The sequence below is a fragment of the Rhipicephalus sanguineus genome, chromosome 5 (genome assembly GCF_013339695.2).
Source record: "Rhipicephalus sanguineus isolate Rsan-2018 chromosome 5, BIME_Rsan_1.4, whole genome shotgun sequence".
Taxonomy (NCBI): Eukaryota; Metazoa; Arthropoda; class Arachnida; order Ixodida; family Ixodidae; genus Rhipicephalus; species Rhipicephalus sanguineus.
The window spans coordinates 138,433,514-138,450,635 of NC_051180.1; the positions used below are offsets into that span (position 1 = coordinate 138,433,514).

Sequence of the window (17,122 nt, forward strand, 5' to 3'; positions counted from 1 at the left end):
TGGCGCATACGAAGCGAAAAAAAGTTAAAACAGGCCTTCTAAAGCACGAGAGAGGCGCGCGCTCGCGCGTGCCCTGCTCCACTTTACTCGCGACGAAGATACCCTAGATTGGCGAGCACCACACGCTGATTTTGGACGCTGCAAGCGAGCTTTCCAGGCGTTTCTTCGGTGCAAGAATGGCAATGAGGAATAAAAAAAAAAAAAAGAAATAGGAGGCAGCACGAAGCCTTGTAGTCGGCTTTTGCACGGCAACCTTTTCTGGCGCCGTTCTCTGCAGCTACGTACGTCTACGATAACTTATGCCTTGGAATTTAAGAAGCCATAAAATGCAATAAGCGATGACCGCAATAACTTTTTGGAGCTTAAATGTTCACTGCATCGACGCCACAATGTGATTGTCAGAGCATCGTAGAGACGTAGGGTGCGCGTTGCTTGCAGAATGCTTGTCTTCGCCACGTTGAACGAACAGGCTACTCGCCGCACCCGTGCATGGTCTGAAGTAAAGTGGCCATGAATAACGCACAAATGTGCATAATACAGCTCAGACCACTTATAGCGTAAACCGGCTATAATGCGGTTTTTTCTGACTCCCGTTTACCCTCCCATAGAACTCCATGTATACGCATACCGCTTATTGTGCAGTCCCCCGAGATGAAAGACCGGTTATAATGCGGGCTGCCAGAACGTTCTCAGAGATGTGAGGGAGCGAGCGTGCTTCTCAGCGGAGATGCGCCGGCGGGGGTGACAGCGGCGACGGCGTCACGAAGGAGGAGGGGACGCGGAACGAACGAAGAAGGAGCGGGGGGGGGGGGAGAGAAAAAAAGGGATGGCTGTGGGGGGCAGCAGCCCGGCGCAGGTGCGTGGTGTGAGGAGGGGGAGCGGTTGCGTGGCCGTCGGAGAAGCCTTTGCCCCCCTTCGGCAGCTTGACATGCGCGCTCCGCGACGTGCGAGCGCCCGCGTCCACATCAAGAGCGCGTCACCGCTGTTTGTCTCCGTCGGGAAAATAGTTGTTTCTTCGTACAGTGCAGATATCGCGCGTGCAACCTCGATTCCCCCGCAAGTAACAATGCTTCGAGACGCGATTGAGCCAATTGAGCTTTCGCCTTTGCCACCAACAGGCGGACTTAACAAGCTTGAAAGACTTTTTCAGAATAGTTGCCGCGGCTGTTCTCCCGATCGCTAACCAAAACTTCGTTTCACGCATGATGCCCTCGGTTTAGCTCGCGAGTGCGATCTCTTCTACGCCCGATCTACGTGTTGTCAGGGCAAGCTTCTCGCGATGCATGCCAAGTTGCAACACGCACGCTAGGCCTAACAAGCGCTAGCTGCCATGTCGGCGGCCGCTAACTACAGAAGTTGCGGTTTGGTGCCAAGTCAATGAAACATTTTGCAGTTGTTGCATTTAGAAGGGGTGACTTACATCTTTAACGAAAACACGGGCGTGTGTGTGAAACACTCGAGTGGTGGTTTGTGGTCGCCACCGTTTTTGACATCGCGAACGCGCAGTGTGTTACCGCGGCGACTTCCCGTGACGGCGCGTTTTTTCCGCGTTCGTTATGTCGGCACCGCAGGTCCGCGGACGTTAACCGTTCAACATTTTCAAATGTAAGCAGATGCAAACTTACGTCCCAGTCGCATGCCACGATAGTCGCAATCGCGCGCCTGCCTGTTGGACATGTCTTGCACACGTGCAACCTTTCAAAAATGTTGTTTTGGTTATAGCTCCAATAACTTTTATGACCAGTCTGGCCGATCTACATGTGGACACAAGAAAGATAAATTTGCGGCTAACTCCTACACAATTTGCACAACAACTGACATGCCTCTGACCGCATTTTTCTTTGCCCACCGCAGACCCCTGCGACCTTAATGCGACTAAGCTTATTTAGGGCGGCATACACAGCCTTCACCCCCACATCGCTTCCCTACATTCTTCAGGCCATGCGACTTAATTATACATATGTGGAATAACTGCAATTAGAGCTGTGCGAATAGCAAAATTTTGTGTGCGAAGCGAATTCGAATAATAAAGATTGAGTGCGAATCGAATCGAATAATTTCGAATAATTTTCGAATATTTCTCAAACATTTTTCGAATAATTCGAAGTGAAATTACAGAAAAAGTTGCAGAGAATCCCTAAGTATGTTCTTGTGAGATCGCAACATGAAAGTGTTTCTTTTCGTTAGGTTGATGAAGCGCTGGTGGGGTCATATTTCATAGTTGTCTTTCTTATCAAGAGTGAGACAATGTAGAGGCCGAATTGTACTCATGTACATGATTTGTTGCAACCAAAGTGTTGCCGACAACACTTTACACGTGATAGGCAGAGATGCCATTTCCTCAGCCTCTCCTCCTCTTTCAAGTTCTGTGGAAGCCCAACTGATCTGGCGGACAAGGGTGTGCTCCCTTCAAGTCCGGAGTTCCAAATCTGCCTCGTAGACGTCGATATATAAGAACATCTGAAATTCCGGATGCTAAAAAGCTTCGGCGTCCGACTTTTCGGACTTCCTGCCCGAATTTCAGGTCCAAAACAGCATTACTTGAGCCCCCAACTCTGCCACATCTTTCATCTCCATATCGGAACCAGCGTTTTCTTGAGTTAATACATTTGTGACCGTAGCGGAGCTTGAAAAGCAGCTTTGCCGCAATACTGGTAAGTGATGAGGTGAAGCATATTGAAAATCTAGGGGCCACTTCCAAACGGACGTTGACTGTCTCTTTACCTCTGTCACACGGCCACCACCGAACTCCATTTCACTCCGTTCGGCATTTAACTACCTGATGGAGCATTACGAGAATGGAGTTGTGTCCGTGCTACACGGCTCGGTGCAAGCTTTCGACGGTTGCCACATGGGGCAGAAGGAGCGCTGCTGCGCTCGTCGAAACGTCCAATTTTTTGCCTGTGCAGTCGCTTTTAAAGCAACAAAAACGTGTTTTCGTGTGTTGATGAAGTGCTCGGAATCACCATTGTTGTCACAGTGCTTGTGCGTGCGCCTCACACGTACAGACACAAATATCGCGCGACGCTTCACAGCGGCTGCTTGGCGAGGCGTTGGTGTGGAGAGTAGCGCTGATGTCCGAAAAAATACAACCGAAACTTACACTACGGGGCGTGAAATGCCACGCAAACAAGTGCATAGTTTTTAAAATTATAATTGAGCTCATTAGGACGATTTTGCTAGTGCGGTTTTCAGCGTAGCAGTAGCTGGCTGGGAACGAGAGTACTCCATCGAGCCGAAATGGGCATAACCGAACTTCCTCCACCAAAAGCTCCATTTAACTTCCTCAGCGAAATGGTGACCGTGTGACATGAACCCCATCTCCCTCGAGGAAAAGACGAGGGAGTTAAACGGAGTTCACGGGTGCCCGTGTGACAGGGGTATTGGTCAAGTTCGACCGTAACGGACCCTGAAAGGCAGCTTTGCCGCAGTACGGGGGTGTGTGGAGGTGAAGCATATTAAAAATCTAGGGACCACTTCCAATCAGACGTTGACTGTCTCTTGCCCAAGTTCGACCGTAACGGAGCTTGAAAGGCAGCTTTGCCGCAATACGAGAGTGTAATGAGGTGAAGCATATTGAAAATCTGAAGGGGTCACTTTCAACCGGACGTTGACTGCATTTGTCTTTGGGAAGTTCGAATAGTAAAATTTCAGTGCGAATCGAATCGAATAGCAAACACTATTCGAAAAATATTCGAAATTTCGAATATTCACACACCCCTAACTGCAATATTTATAGTTTCTTCATTATTTACGGATGGAGGACGTCCGTGTTAATTTTTCTTTGCTATGCGAACAGATTTTTGCAAACCAATACAACGATACGCAGGATGTCCCGCTTTGATCACTTTGCAGCTAGAAACTACTGCTCATCTTATGTGCGCAAGGTTTTTTTCCAATGCCGTGCGTATTCATGACATCACAATTCCTCGTTTAACAATATTCGAATGCGCCGACGCGAAATTGCGGGCTATTTGCGGGCCCTACTGCCCGCAAATATGTTCCATAGTGAAACTTCAAAGCATGTATCAAGAAACTGCGAATTATCAGAGCAAGGCATCTCGCAAGTGAATTCTAGTCCCATCCCTTTTTCTTTAAACACGTTTAGAATGTGTTCACTTCTTTGAACAGCGCGTGACTTGTCAAATAAAATCAAATAATCATCTGTATACCTGAGCACTATAACACTTCTCTACAGTTTGGTTAAACCCGATCACGAGCCGCTATGCCATTAATTGCTATATAGCGGCTTGTGAACAAGTAATCTTTGAATAAATAAGAATTCGGTGTTCCAGCTCACATTGCTCACGATAGCACGTTTTGACGGCATGTATCGGCACGTGAAAACTCGCATGCCGCTTAACTGCTACATCCGGTATACATCCGCTCGGTAATACCTACACTGACTGCATCATTTATTTCGCATTTCATGCGTAGAGATACATGCAGGTGCGTTCGGACATGTGTCGTATTTAGGATTAATAATAGTCAACCAGCGGTGACGTGTTTTTTTTGTTTGGTGCCCCCACGGCACCAACGAAGAGCGAGCGACAGAACAGCCGGCGGGCTCACTGTACACACTTTTCCCATAGTGCTTCGCGCGCCCGCTGGGGGTCCTGGGATCGCTTGAAAATGGTCTATTCGACGACTTCGTATCAGACCAAATTTTGTAGCAGCCGAGTTCTTGTCACTGAGATTCTATTGTAAAATACTGCCTGCTGCTGTCCAGTTTGACACACTACATCTTGACACACTACAACTGCTGTCTAGCCTTTGGTTGCTTTATGAGTATAGTAGAACCTCGTTGATACGTTCCCACTTAGTACGATTTCCCTGCTCCTACGCTCGAAATCGCGAAAATTAAAAATAACCCAATACAGCTGTGTGTAAGACGTTCTGGTTAATACGTTCCCGGAAAATACGATTATTCGGCAGCAACGTTCAGCACCGCGGAAAACTGTGGTCGTATGATACATTTCGTACTCCGAAACTCTCATTCAGGTGTGCAAAAAGGGCCCTCTCGTGTACTTGTGAAGCGCGAAGTGGCAGACAGCCCACGGCGCGGCAACGGCGGCTTCTCCGCAGTGCCTTTCCCCTCTCCGCGCTTCCTCTGCTTTGTCTTCCGAATGGCTCGATCGCCGCTCTACCACACACCGACCCGAAGGCAGGCAGTGACGCTGGCCGTCAAAATCTGCAAACGGTTTTCAAAAAAACAGAGAAAAAAAGACCCCAAGGGTATTTTCTGTAGCACTTGGCACGATTTTGCTGAGCATTGCAAATCCTTCATCCGTAGCACGGTACATACATGCACACTCGTTTCACACATGTTTGTTGAGACCCCATGGCTACAACAACAGTAGGGGAAACTACCGTATTTGCTCGAATCTAACGCGCACCTTTTTTCCGGAAAAACGAGTCCAAAAATCGCGTGCGCGTTAGAATCGAGTACCGAAAAAAAAAGAAACTCGGTTATCGTATTGCCATCGACATTTCAAAATGGCCGCCTCCTACGCGCCTTGGCCATTTCTGCCATTTTTTCAGTTCGTACGTGTGCTGAGGAGATTGTCATCCCGTTTTGCGTTCGCATCGACGGCATGGAAGTGCCGACTCCAAATACTCGACGAGTGTACCACGATGCCGCATTTAAAATAGTTATTACATGTGCAGAGAGACGAACGGAAATCGGGCCGCATCGCGGTCGTTCGGATATAGTTCGGAGTTCCCAAAACGTGCGTGCGAGACTGGCGCAAACAGAAGCAGAAGATTTTTTACAGCAAAGCTTCACGAAAAGGTTTCAGTGGACCAAAGCAGGGCCGGTTTCCCGAAATCGAAGAGTGTTGACAGCGACAAGGAGTTGTCCGACAGCGACGAGGACTGATCCATTACGCGACTCGTATCGCTGCCGTAGTGGTGACAGTTTTAGCGGCAAGGCCCGCTTTTTGACTTTGTGTTTTACTTTTTTGAAACTTCAGTTCTTTAAAACCCAAATACTTGTTCTTCTGAATGTGCGAAGTTTGACTCCTACGTACTTTTTTTGTTCTTTTCTCTCACGAAAAATGGGTGCGCGTTACAATCGATGTATTACTTTTTTTTTTGGTCACGGAAAACAGGTGCGCGTTACAATCGAGGGCGCGGTAGAATCGAGTTAACAATGTGGTCCAAAGAATGGAGGCTGTTGCTCCTCCAGTCCATCATGGTTCGGTACAAGACCTATGGAAACGCACATGCCACCGCCGCTGCATGACACGCTGCGACAAGTAACCATAGCAACGCCGCCATTGTGCCCAGTGAATATGGCCGATAATTTCCCCCACCCTTTTCTCCCGGAGCGCGTGCGTTTGCCGGTTGCTCCGCCCATTGCGCGGCGCAATTCCAGTCGGCGTTCATTTTTCTCTGGCTGGACAATTCTGCCTACCAGCGGGTCGTCAGAAGCTGCCAGAAAAAATTTGTTCTGGAAGATATCTTGGAGGTTTCTGGTTATCAGACACCCAAACGAGACGATGCGTGCTGGCCGCCATCTTTGTGAGGACTCGACGGATCGCAATGCGGGCGCTTGGGGCCTTCGCCTTCGGTTGTCATTACGCCTGGCATTATCTTTTAAAGCCCATTCCGCTGGGCGAGATGGTGTGATTACCAGTGGCGGCAAACATACCAGCGCATGTCTCAAGTTACGACAGGACTCAAACTGATCAGCGCGAGTGTGCAATGTAGTATGTGATAGCAGCAAGCAGCTGTCGCTTTTGGGGATGCTTATCACTTTCGCGAGATTTCGCATATCGTGTTGTACCGCGATTGTTACGTGCACTGCGAAGAGTTCAGCTTGTTAAGCCTTTAGCGGGGCGGCAGTTTACTTCACGGTCGGGGCGAGTCGCACGTGATCGTATCCCAAATGCGTATGCTCGAGAATATCACTTCCGCTCTTCGGCAAACCTAAAGTCACTGGAACGGGAAAAGTACCGCGACCGTCCTGCGCGCCGCCATATTTGGTCCAGCGCGGCCGAAGCGGCGGCGGTGCGGTGTTGATTTGACGCGGAGTAACGCATGTTTTACGCATTGCGTGCGCTTTTGCAGCCCCGAATGAAGCATACCGTTGTTCTCTGACTGATTAGGAAAGAAACTGCGGCAGTTTTCACTTGGCTACATGCGCACGCACGCGTGCTAACGCGATAAAGAAATGCGAACTGCGCGGCATTTGCGCGCTCGCCTGTCTGCATTTATTGAATGCGAAGCATTTCTTAGCGAATTTCTGCGACTATCTATCTATCTATCTATCTATCTATCTATATATCTATCTATCTGTCTGTCTATCTATCTATCTATCTATCTATCTATCTATCTATCTCGTTAATGGGATGTACACCAAATTTGGTATGGCATAACATGACTGTATGACGAATATAAATTACAGGTGATCACATGAAAATAATGACATGCATGCCATGTACGGCATGAGTTACATGCCACGCTCATGGTGCACTCGCGGCCGCTTCGATAGCTTGATACACAACAAAATTGGTATGGCGTGACAGGAGTGTATGACGAACATAAGTGACTGGTTATAACGTGCAAATCATGACAGACATGCCATGTAAAACATAATTTACATGACATGGTCTCGGGGCACTCGCGGTCGTTTAATGAAATGCATATATACCAAAATTTTTATGACGAGCTATTTCTGTATGACGAACGTTAGTGATAAGTGGTAACATGAAAATCATGACTTCCATGTCATGTACGGCATGACTTACTTGCCACGCTCATGCTGCGATGGCGGGCGGTTCCCTAGCTTGAAATGCACCCAAATTGGTATAGCGTGAGGTGACTATACGACGAACACGAATGACAAGCGGTAACGTGAAAATCATGACTTGTGTGTCATGTATGACGTGTCTCGGATGGCACGCTCTCGGTATGCTCGCGGCATTTTGTTAGCTTGATATATACCAAAATTGGTACTGCGCCCTGACTGTATCACGATCATGAATGACAGGTGGTAGCAAGAAAATAATAATATGCATGACATTTACGGCATGATTTCCATTACACTGTCTTGGCGCGCTTCCGTCGTTTTATTAACTGGATGTATAGCAAATTTGGTATGGCATGACTTGGGGCGTGACGAACATAAATTACAGGTCATGCGTTGTATATACCAGAATATACGTACGTTTCATTCGCGTTGTGATTCAACATGCATGCATGTCAAACATGCAATGTATAGTGAACTAGATCTTACATGACATGCGTACCAATATTTTCATGTTACCGCACGGTATTTATGTTCGTCATTACAGTCACGTCACGCAATACCGATTTTGGTGCATATCAAACAAGCGAACTGGCCGCGAGGGCATCATGAGCATGGCATGTAAATCATGCCTTACATGACATGCGTACCATTCCTTTCATGTTACCGCAGGGTATTTATGTTCGTCATACAGTCACGTCACGCAATACTGATTCTGGTGCATATCAAGCAAGCGAACCGGCCGCAAGAGCATCAGCCATTATTTTCATGCTACCACATGTTATTTGTGTTCGTCATACAGTCACGTCAGGCAGTACCAATCTGTAGCAGTCAGTTTTAATGGCGCGCTGATCATTATATGTGAGCCCAAAGGCGTCAATTTTACGCCAAACATAATAAAGAGCCGCCCTGCAATGTTACTGTGCATGAACCTCCTGCGACAACCACGCGAAATAAGCTGCACTAGTTCAGGGTAGGCGCAAACATTCTCCGAAACAACATTCGCGAATTCTCAATGACGCGCTTACCTTACAAAGGCGGATATCAGTCGTGGGAACAAATTTTTCCCACCTTATTCTGTGCAGCCACAAAGCCCGTCGCTTGGCAGCCTTTTTCCCGCTGGGAATGGCAAAGAGGGCCTTGCCCTTTTCCCGCTGGTTGCTGCACCCAAAAGCGCAGCAGCCGGGCATTCTTCGATGCCTCGATAGGCTTTCGATGAAGTCTCAAAACGATACGGGATGTCGTAATGTTCCTGCACGCTTTCCTGAGCCTATAAAAACAATCGCCCTCCAAAGCGCCGTGCGTTTGCGGCCGAGAGACACTAGCGAGGCGAGCGAGCTGGACCATTTATGTGGCGAAGCCGCCGAAAGGGCGCGGCGGCGAAGAGAAAAGGAACGCGGTACTTTTCCCATTCCAGTGACTTTAGGCAAACCTAGCCCCATATTTCCAAGCGGCAATGTAGAAAGAACCGACACTCATGCGGCACAAAGTTTCGTCTGCTGACACGGCGGCAGCGTTTCTTTATGTTTACAGAGTTCGATTTTGCAATATTCGGGTTGTCTCAGGATTTCAGCACACGTGACCATGACGTTATTTCCAGTCAGGACCGGAACTTGCTGGCTGACCTCTGGCTACCAGTGAGATGCTAGGAGTTTGAAAATCGAAGAGTCCCTCGATGTTTTTTAAGAAATAAATGTTTTTTGCCCTTGCACCTCAATATGGGCTTGTCAGCCTCAATTTTTACTGGATTCGGATCGTATGTTTTCCCAGATTGTACGTTTATTTTCCGCTTTTTTTTTTCGGAAACGTATCAACAAGGTTTTACTGTATATACCAAAGTTACCACTCGTGCAAGCCTAGTAACAGTGCCTAATATTGTCGATTTCTTTGCTACAACCGAATGCTAGCTCAGGTGTACTCTGCGTTGTTTCACTCAGGTGAGGGACAAGTGAAGCTGGTACCCGCGTGCTACGGAACTCCACCGGAGAACATCGTTCCGAGCCTGAGTGACTCTGAGTGTTTGTCATTTGAAGAAGTAACCACGGAGACATTGCCCTCAAACAAGACGGCGCCCGTCGACAAGTCGGCACAACCAAGGGCGTGCAAACGCAAGCTGGATCTGGACGGAGAAGGAGCCACCACATCAAGCCTGGTCATCAAAGCACACAAAGTACAAAGGAGTTCTTTGCCAAACGTGAATTAGCGACGCCCGACTGATCGTCCCCTCATATTTTTACGTTTTGTATCTGGGTGGGGCTGGGGGGGGGAGGGGTCATGCTCGTTTACCTTATATTGCGTGTGCATCTGTTGTGTACTTGTGTTGAGTGTGCGTTTTGATTTCTTTTTGAAGACCACCTTGGGTGTGACTGAACGAACTTTCTGAAGATTTTTCATCGCTTGCAGAGGCTAGACTGGATTTGGGAACACCTTTTTTTTTGTGTGTGTGCATCGCTTTGTTATGTAATGCTTCTACCATCAGTGGCTTTCTTGTGGGTTTGTCTGGCAGTACCAGTGAATCCATCATGTGAACAATTGTTTTTTTTTTTTCTTTAGCAAGGAGCCACAAGCTTGACAGGAAGCGAAGCCTCATGATTATTAGTGATAGCTGTGAGGCATGCACGAGGAAAGTGGCCATCTGTCACGTACTAGAACTGTTCCACAAGAGCCTGTGCTAAAAAGGTGGTGCGTAACACGGGGGGGTGTTGTTTCTTCTAGCTAGCAGCAAACTGCTACATGGTTATAGTATACACTGTTCCATAGCAGGAGTGCTCCGATATCATTCGAACACGCTGCAGCATGATCAACATGTGGGATTTCATAACTTCGGCTGCAACAGTGCTTGAGAAAGTGCGGCTTCATCCTGCTGCACGCTGTTACTCGAACGCAGCTGTTCGTTGAACTGCATACCCTAAAGCTTCCCTCCCCCGCACTTTCCATGTGGTGTTGAGTGATTTGAGTTGAGTGTCCGTATGTTATGGAAAGTGAGTTGTTTGAATGAGTATCCTTTTTTTTTTCTTTGTTTGTTCTGTGAGATGTTCTGTATGTAGTAGTCCAATAATACCACCTGCTTCTTTTCATACTTTTATAGAAATTGTATGCAATTTTTGCCGAATATTTTATCAATTCTTTCAGGAGTTGAAATGGAAGGCCTTAGTATGCAAAGCTTATAAGATTGTGGGAAAGTGTACAGATAAAATTTCACTACGGGGGCTTAACAGAAGAAAGCGAGCAGTTTGGCGTCAGATTTGATGAAATCCATGTTTTATAAACTCTGAGCTGAATTGGCGTGTGACTGTAGTACCTGCGTTATGTTTGTGTAATTGTCCGTGTCTTACGGTTCAAGTGCATCTAGGTACTTGAGGAAAGGCAAAAAATTTTTTTGCTTGTTTTTTGTTTATATTTGTAACTTGGCACTTCTGTCTGTTTACGTGACTTCTTGCACAACTTTCCTACTGTAAATTTAGAATGCACCGTTTCTATTTCACCTCATTTTGACAAAAGTTGTTTTGCACACAGCTGCTGACATTATCTTGCCAGGAATGTTAGATTTGTACTCTTATACAATGAAAAGCGCACGGATCATAGTCAATTAATTTTTTTCCATAGTGATATTTCCTTTGCGAAAGATTGTGTTCAGCATTACAGCCACATTGGAAGGCTATGCTAAGCTCTTTTTTTTTTTTTTTTTCGATCGTGGCTAGGCAGCTTGCCATGCGGCCTTCTAAATGGCCATCATTGTTTTTGTGTGAGCTGCGCTTGATAAATAACTACCTTGATGAAGCCTACAATATGTATAATCGTGCTCATTGCTTAATACAATATTGGTTGTCAATTGATCATGTCCAGTGGCCATTGATTGCTCACCAGGATATTTTTTGCGAGCTTCTTCTACATTCGCATCTCTGAAACGTTTTAATGGAAGCATGAAATTTGGGAACACATTAGCCTCTTGTAAGTCATTCTCCAATGTGTCTCATATTATGCTAAGATTAATAACTCAACTACTTGTCACATCAGCAGGTGAAATATTTACGCTGTGATCAGAAAACTGGTTATAGAAACAAAAATGGGGGTGTGTGAATATTTTAAATTTTTAATACGAATTGAATGGTGCACGGTATTCAATTGCATTTGAGAATTTTTGTTCAAAATGGCTGAATGTTCGTTTCCTTTGAACATCTACTATGGCGTTGGCTCTGGGCAAGTCTAATGACGGATGGTGCGGACTGTTCCAAATTTTCCATTTTAAGAGTAGCTGCGGTGGTTGTGTGGAGGAAGCAGTTTCATTAGTCATTAATTAATCACTTACTGCCATTCTATAAGAATGACTTAGTTTTTAGTATATTCATGGCCACTGTTGACACATTTTTCGTGTTTCAACAGTGGCCACTGGGATTACGTTAGTCAACGTTTTGCCTCAAATCAGGGAAGCGTTCAATTTGTCACTTAAAGCTTAGAAAAATGTTCGCACACTTCTACATTCTTGTAATACGTAAAGCAGGTGTCTGTTCTTGTGCTGGCGTTTTGAGTGTTTCATGGGGGGATGCAAGGAACGACAATCTCTGTCTCATATCCAATGCTCTGTGGTCGTACTACTCATGTCAGCTTTGCAGTCTCTCTGGAATCGTTGCAGCGTTTGCGTTTCCCTGCACATCTTACAGCTGGAGATGGGGTATGGGTGTTGCACGTAAACTGACAATGTGCGGATATTCCAGCCGCTGAAGATGGTGGGGTATCCGTAAAGTATGGTCGTCTTGCACCTAACTTACTGACCGATCAGTGAACCAATGATCGCACGTAAGCATTCGACATCTTGTGGAGCTGCATGCACTGTTCTGGTATGCAGAAATCTTTTCACACTGAGCATGGGGTTAGCCCCATGCTCATACGCATAGCCAGCATATGGGCTACTCTCCTATAAGGCATAGCCAGTGCACAAGCAACAAACACAAGTGAACACTCCCAAGTGTCAGCCTTCTCCCGTCCGTGTGTGTAAGCGCTAGTTTCTGCATACAAGTATTATAAGTTAGCGCTGTTGTCAGCCTTGAAGGAAGGTTCTAATAGTTAATAGTAACCATGGCTTTCATCCACAGTTGAACCATTGATCATTATCATCAAAATCCAAAGTCTCATTCACTCTTTGCACAAACATCCCGGACACTGTTCACTTTCTGGTCCCCCCCTCCTGCGATTTTTTTGTTTTTGTTTTGTTGGGTTTCTTAGCTTTTGGAGCACCAAATAAATCTGTGGGTCTTGTGCAAAAATGAATATACAGGACCAAGCAGCACACTACTTTTTGTTCACGTTATCTATTATCTTCAAAGCTGCACTTACACGAGAATCGCACAAGAGCTGCGCAGTTTTCAGCGCTACACACAGGCAATAAACTACGCGTGGTTATGGATTTCTCACTGTGGTGTCTACAGAGTGTACCCTGAATAGAAACATTTGCCATTGTGTGTACTTCCTTTCTTCCTTTTTGTCTCAATTAGAAATGTTTAGGCTTGTGCGAATATTCGAGCACTTCGAATATTCGAACGAATAATACAGTATTCGAATTCGCTTCGATTAGAATTTAAATTACTGAAAATTTCGAAGTATTCGAAATGAACGAATAGGTCTAATTAGTCCGCTTATAACCCCCCTGCAAAGGTGGTTTCACTGCAATGGAGGGGTGCTATGCCGTGAATACACCTTTCCAAAAAAAATTTGCAATGTCTGTTTGTAACCTCCCGTAAAGGTGGTTTCACTGCGGTAGAGGGGTGCTATACCGTGAATACACGTTTTCAGGAAAAGTCCGTACTGCCGCGAAGCCCCACTTCAAGGCTAAATGAACATACATATTACCCTCACATCGATTCATCATTTTTTAAGTTTAAAAACTTGTTATACCGGCTTATATGCTCCAAGTATAGTAAATTTTAAAATGTAACAGATTTTATAGGTTATTATTTGCATTCTACCGAAAGCCAAATCCTGCTTCTATTAAAAGTTGCTTCTACTTCCTTTGAACCAAAAAGTGACATTTGCACATGCCTTGTTATAATTTAAAAAAAAAAAAAACGTTGTGCAGGTTGGTTGGGTTATGACAAATATGCTCATTTTTCTTTATAATATGTGATATATACTATTCGAATTCGATTCGAACCTAAAATTTACTATTCGCACAAGCCTAGAAATGTTACTTCGGAACCAGACGGATTGTGGCAGGAGCGCCATGATTTTTTGTTTCCAGAATGTAGTATTATCGTTTGATCGCATACGTCCTTAAGTTGGTCTGCTTTGCGGAGTTATACGAATAAAAAATTATTACGTTGTACGTTTAAGGCCAAGCTATGCGAGGGTGCAGCTTTGGTGTCCGGGCTGATAAAACATCTTGCTCTGAACCAGTGTTCAAACATACAAAAAAAGGGGGGGGGGATGTTATCAAATATGTACTTGAATCTCTGATAAGCACAGACCACATCATGTTAAAAATTTAAGAAAATAATGTTTGAAGATAACCGATTTTTGGGGCTATGGTTCAGGAGTGTTAGCTCAAAATTTTCTGTATAAATCTTGCAACGCAACAGTTCTTGGTTCACACCTACGATATGCTGTTGCATCATCCACTTTGTATGTTTTCACAGCATGAGCTCAGAGCAGTAGTTTGTCGCAAAACGTTGGAAGCGATAGCAAGGGTGGCCGGCATTTGAGTGTGCTTTGCATGCAGCCAGCCTTGTGTGATGAATTTTGCCACATCTAGAAAGCTTTACGTTGCAATCTATAGGCCGAAAAGTTGTTTTACCCGCATCTCAGTGTATATGATGCCTCGCACGCTTTCCCCGTGTTGCATTTCGTGTGCAGAGTAACCTTTGCTTCCATTTCTTGCTGTCTGGAAAGATGTGTCTCGTGTACATGCGTGTGTGCTCCAGTGAACGTGTGTGCACACCTATGCTTTGACACAACTCTCGTATCTCTGTTTCTTTACTGCACACTATTTTGCTGAATGTGTATTGCCCAAAAGCACAGTCGTTCTGAACACTTTCTTGTTGAAAATTGTTTTATTGTACGCCAACCACGCCTTGTAGTAGCACGTGTTTTATGAGTTGTGCCAAATTGCCAGGCTTCTTTTTTTTTTTTCTTTAGGTTTAGAACATTTAACCAGGCATTCCCTGAAACAAGTCGCTTTATATTATTAATGTTTGCATTGTGAGCTGAATGAAGTGAGGGCTAGGTTATTTGGTCATGTGCAATTGTATGTTGGTAAGCATTTCTAGTGGAACAAAAAGGGCGTCCAAATAGTGGAACAATCACGTCTCGGTCTTGTACAGTTCGAACGAAACAGGAAGGCTCTTCAATTGTGCTTTGATTGGGCTGGCTGCATGAACTGCGTATCTTTGTGAATTTTTAGTGTCTTGGAGAAATCCCTATGATGTTGTGCCACATTTTTAATAGTGACACATTGATGTGTTGCGTTGAGTGTGCCTTTGTGCATTTTTTTCTTTCGCTGTTGCACTAGTGTTGTAGGATAAAACGTATATCAAAATGGCTTGCCTGTTTAAAGGTGGATGTATGCAGTAGCGTTGTGTCATGTATTGCAGTTTTCATTGCCTTATTGCAATTTTTTTTTTTAATTCTCGCTCAACTGTGGTTGCATTCTCTACCTCTTGAGGTTGTTGGGCAGTACTAACAAGCATTTTTTTTTTTTATCTCTCTTTCCCGTGACCCACAGAAGATCTCAAATTTCCAAATGTCACAATGTAACAACGTACACAACAAAGATACCAGTGTGTATTTTGCACAGTTATAATTGTGACTGTAGCTTAACGCTGTAAGCACAAGACGGTTATTTATTGTTCCTTGAAATAAAGCTAACACTTCACAACTGTTTTCACTGTTGTCACTTGAACGTGCAGGTAACATTGGTTTCTTTATTTCACAGGAGCTTGCTCCTTCTCGCAGATTTTTGACTAGCTAATTTGCCTATTCAAATTGTTTTCCTGCATGCATCAATTATTTCAGCATAAGAAGTGCTTTAGATTGACATTGTGGTCTCTTCTCATTGATATACAGAAAAGGCTGCTTGCTTGGAGAATCTTGCTGTGTGTAACTAAACTTTCATGGCTCACAGGCAAAAATCTGGAAAGACTGCAGCTTAAATAGTACATTGCAAATGTGCACCACACATGACAACCCCACCGCTTGGAGGCTGAAGCTGCCTGTCCATACACGCACTATCTGCGAGTGAGATCATTTTATCTTGGAAGACAATGTCATACACCTCTTGGCAAAGATAGGTCCACCAGTTGAAACATTGGCCAGCCAGTCTGAGGCATTCTACATCTGTTTATACAACTCTTACTGACACCGTTGATGCACGGCACTCTGTGATGCATCGTCACACCAGCACATTGCTGCCATCTGGGTACTGAACATTAATTGTTGTTGCCATATACTGTATGTATATTAACTGCAGAATTAGCCATATAGATAAAATGGCACCGCATATTTGCAGCTCCCATCTGTTTTGTTGATTAGCTGCCACCGACACTTACTTTATGTATACACTCACCACAACTGTGCTGTGTTATGATGAGTGTATTCATTATGCATACGGTGTTCCTGCTCAGAAAGATAGATACTGCCAAATGCAATGCCTGTGGTACCAAAAAATATATGGACCACTGCTACTACTGGCCATCCTTACAAAATGAAACGCTTTGACCATCGAACAGCTCTAAACCAGCAAAACGGAAGACCATTCTCATCGGTCAAGTGTTTGAACCACTGGCGTAGCCGAAAAGGGGTGGGGGTCTAAATTACCACCCCCCCCTCGAAATTTTTCAGTTTTGTATGTGTATATTCGCACACACATACAAATGCATGTACAAACATGCAATAAGTATAGTTGAACACCCCCCCACACTGGCTGGTTTGAACCTATGACCTCGCATATCAGAGCTGTAGAAGACCACAAAGAGCACTGCCGTGATTTCAGAAGGCTGCAGGACTGAGTGACCATTTGTGGCACAAAACGGAGTACTTTCATTACGTCAGCGACACTAGGCTTCCCCATTCTCCTTAATTAATGGTAGCCAACTGGGCTTAATCCTGGTTGAGTTAGCTGCTTTTCATTTATCCTTCTCTCTCTCGCGATTGGAAGTGCACAAGCACTGAGGACCAGGTGAAAGAATCGCTTCAAGAGGTTTCACATTTAGAAAAATTGGGCAGATCCCACGCTTTGTGGGAATCAGTTTTATGCGAAGCAGTCGGCAAGTACTTCTATGCTGTATTTTATGGCTTTGAGCCAAGCGTTACGAGGTGGATCGACGTGTTTCTCTAAGTAGCTGTGTGCACATCGTGGGCTTACCAGGCACGTTGACAACACTT

At 45.2% G+C, this 17,122-nt stretch overlaps 1 protein-coding gene across 1 annotated transcript in view; it reads left to right on the forward strand.

The window, feature by feature from the left end:
* Positions 1-15,617, forward strand: part of LOC119394270 (F-box only protein 28) — a 46,540-nt gene extending 30,923 nt beyond the window's left edge. The window contains exon 7 of the mRNA XM_037661553.2: positions 9,688-15,617. Coding sequence (XP_037517481.1) covers positions 9,688-9,953 — 266 coding nt within the window. The 3' untranslated portion in view covers positions 9,954-15,617. The remainder of the gene's footprint in view (positions 1-9,687) is intronic.
* Positions 15,618-17,122: the final 1,505 nt, after the last annotated feature.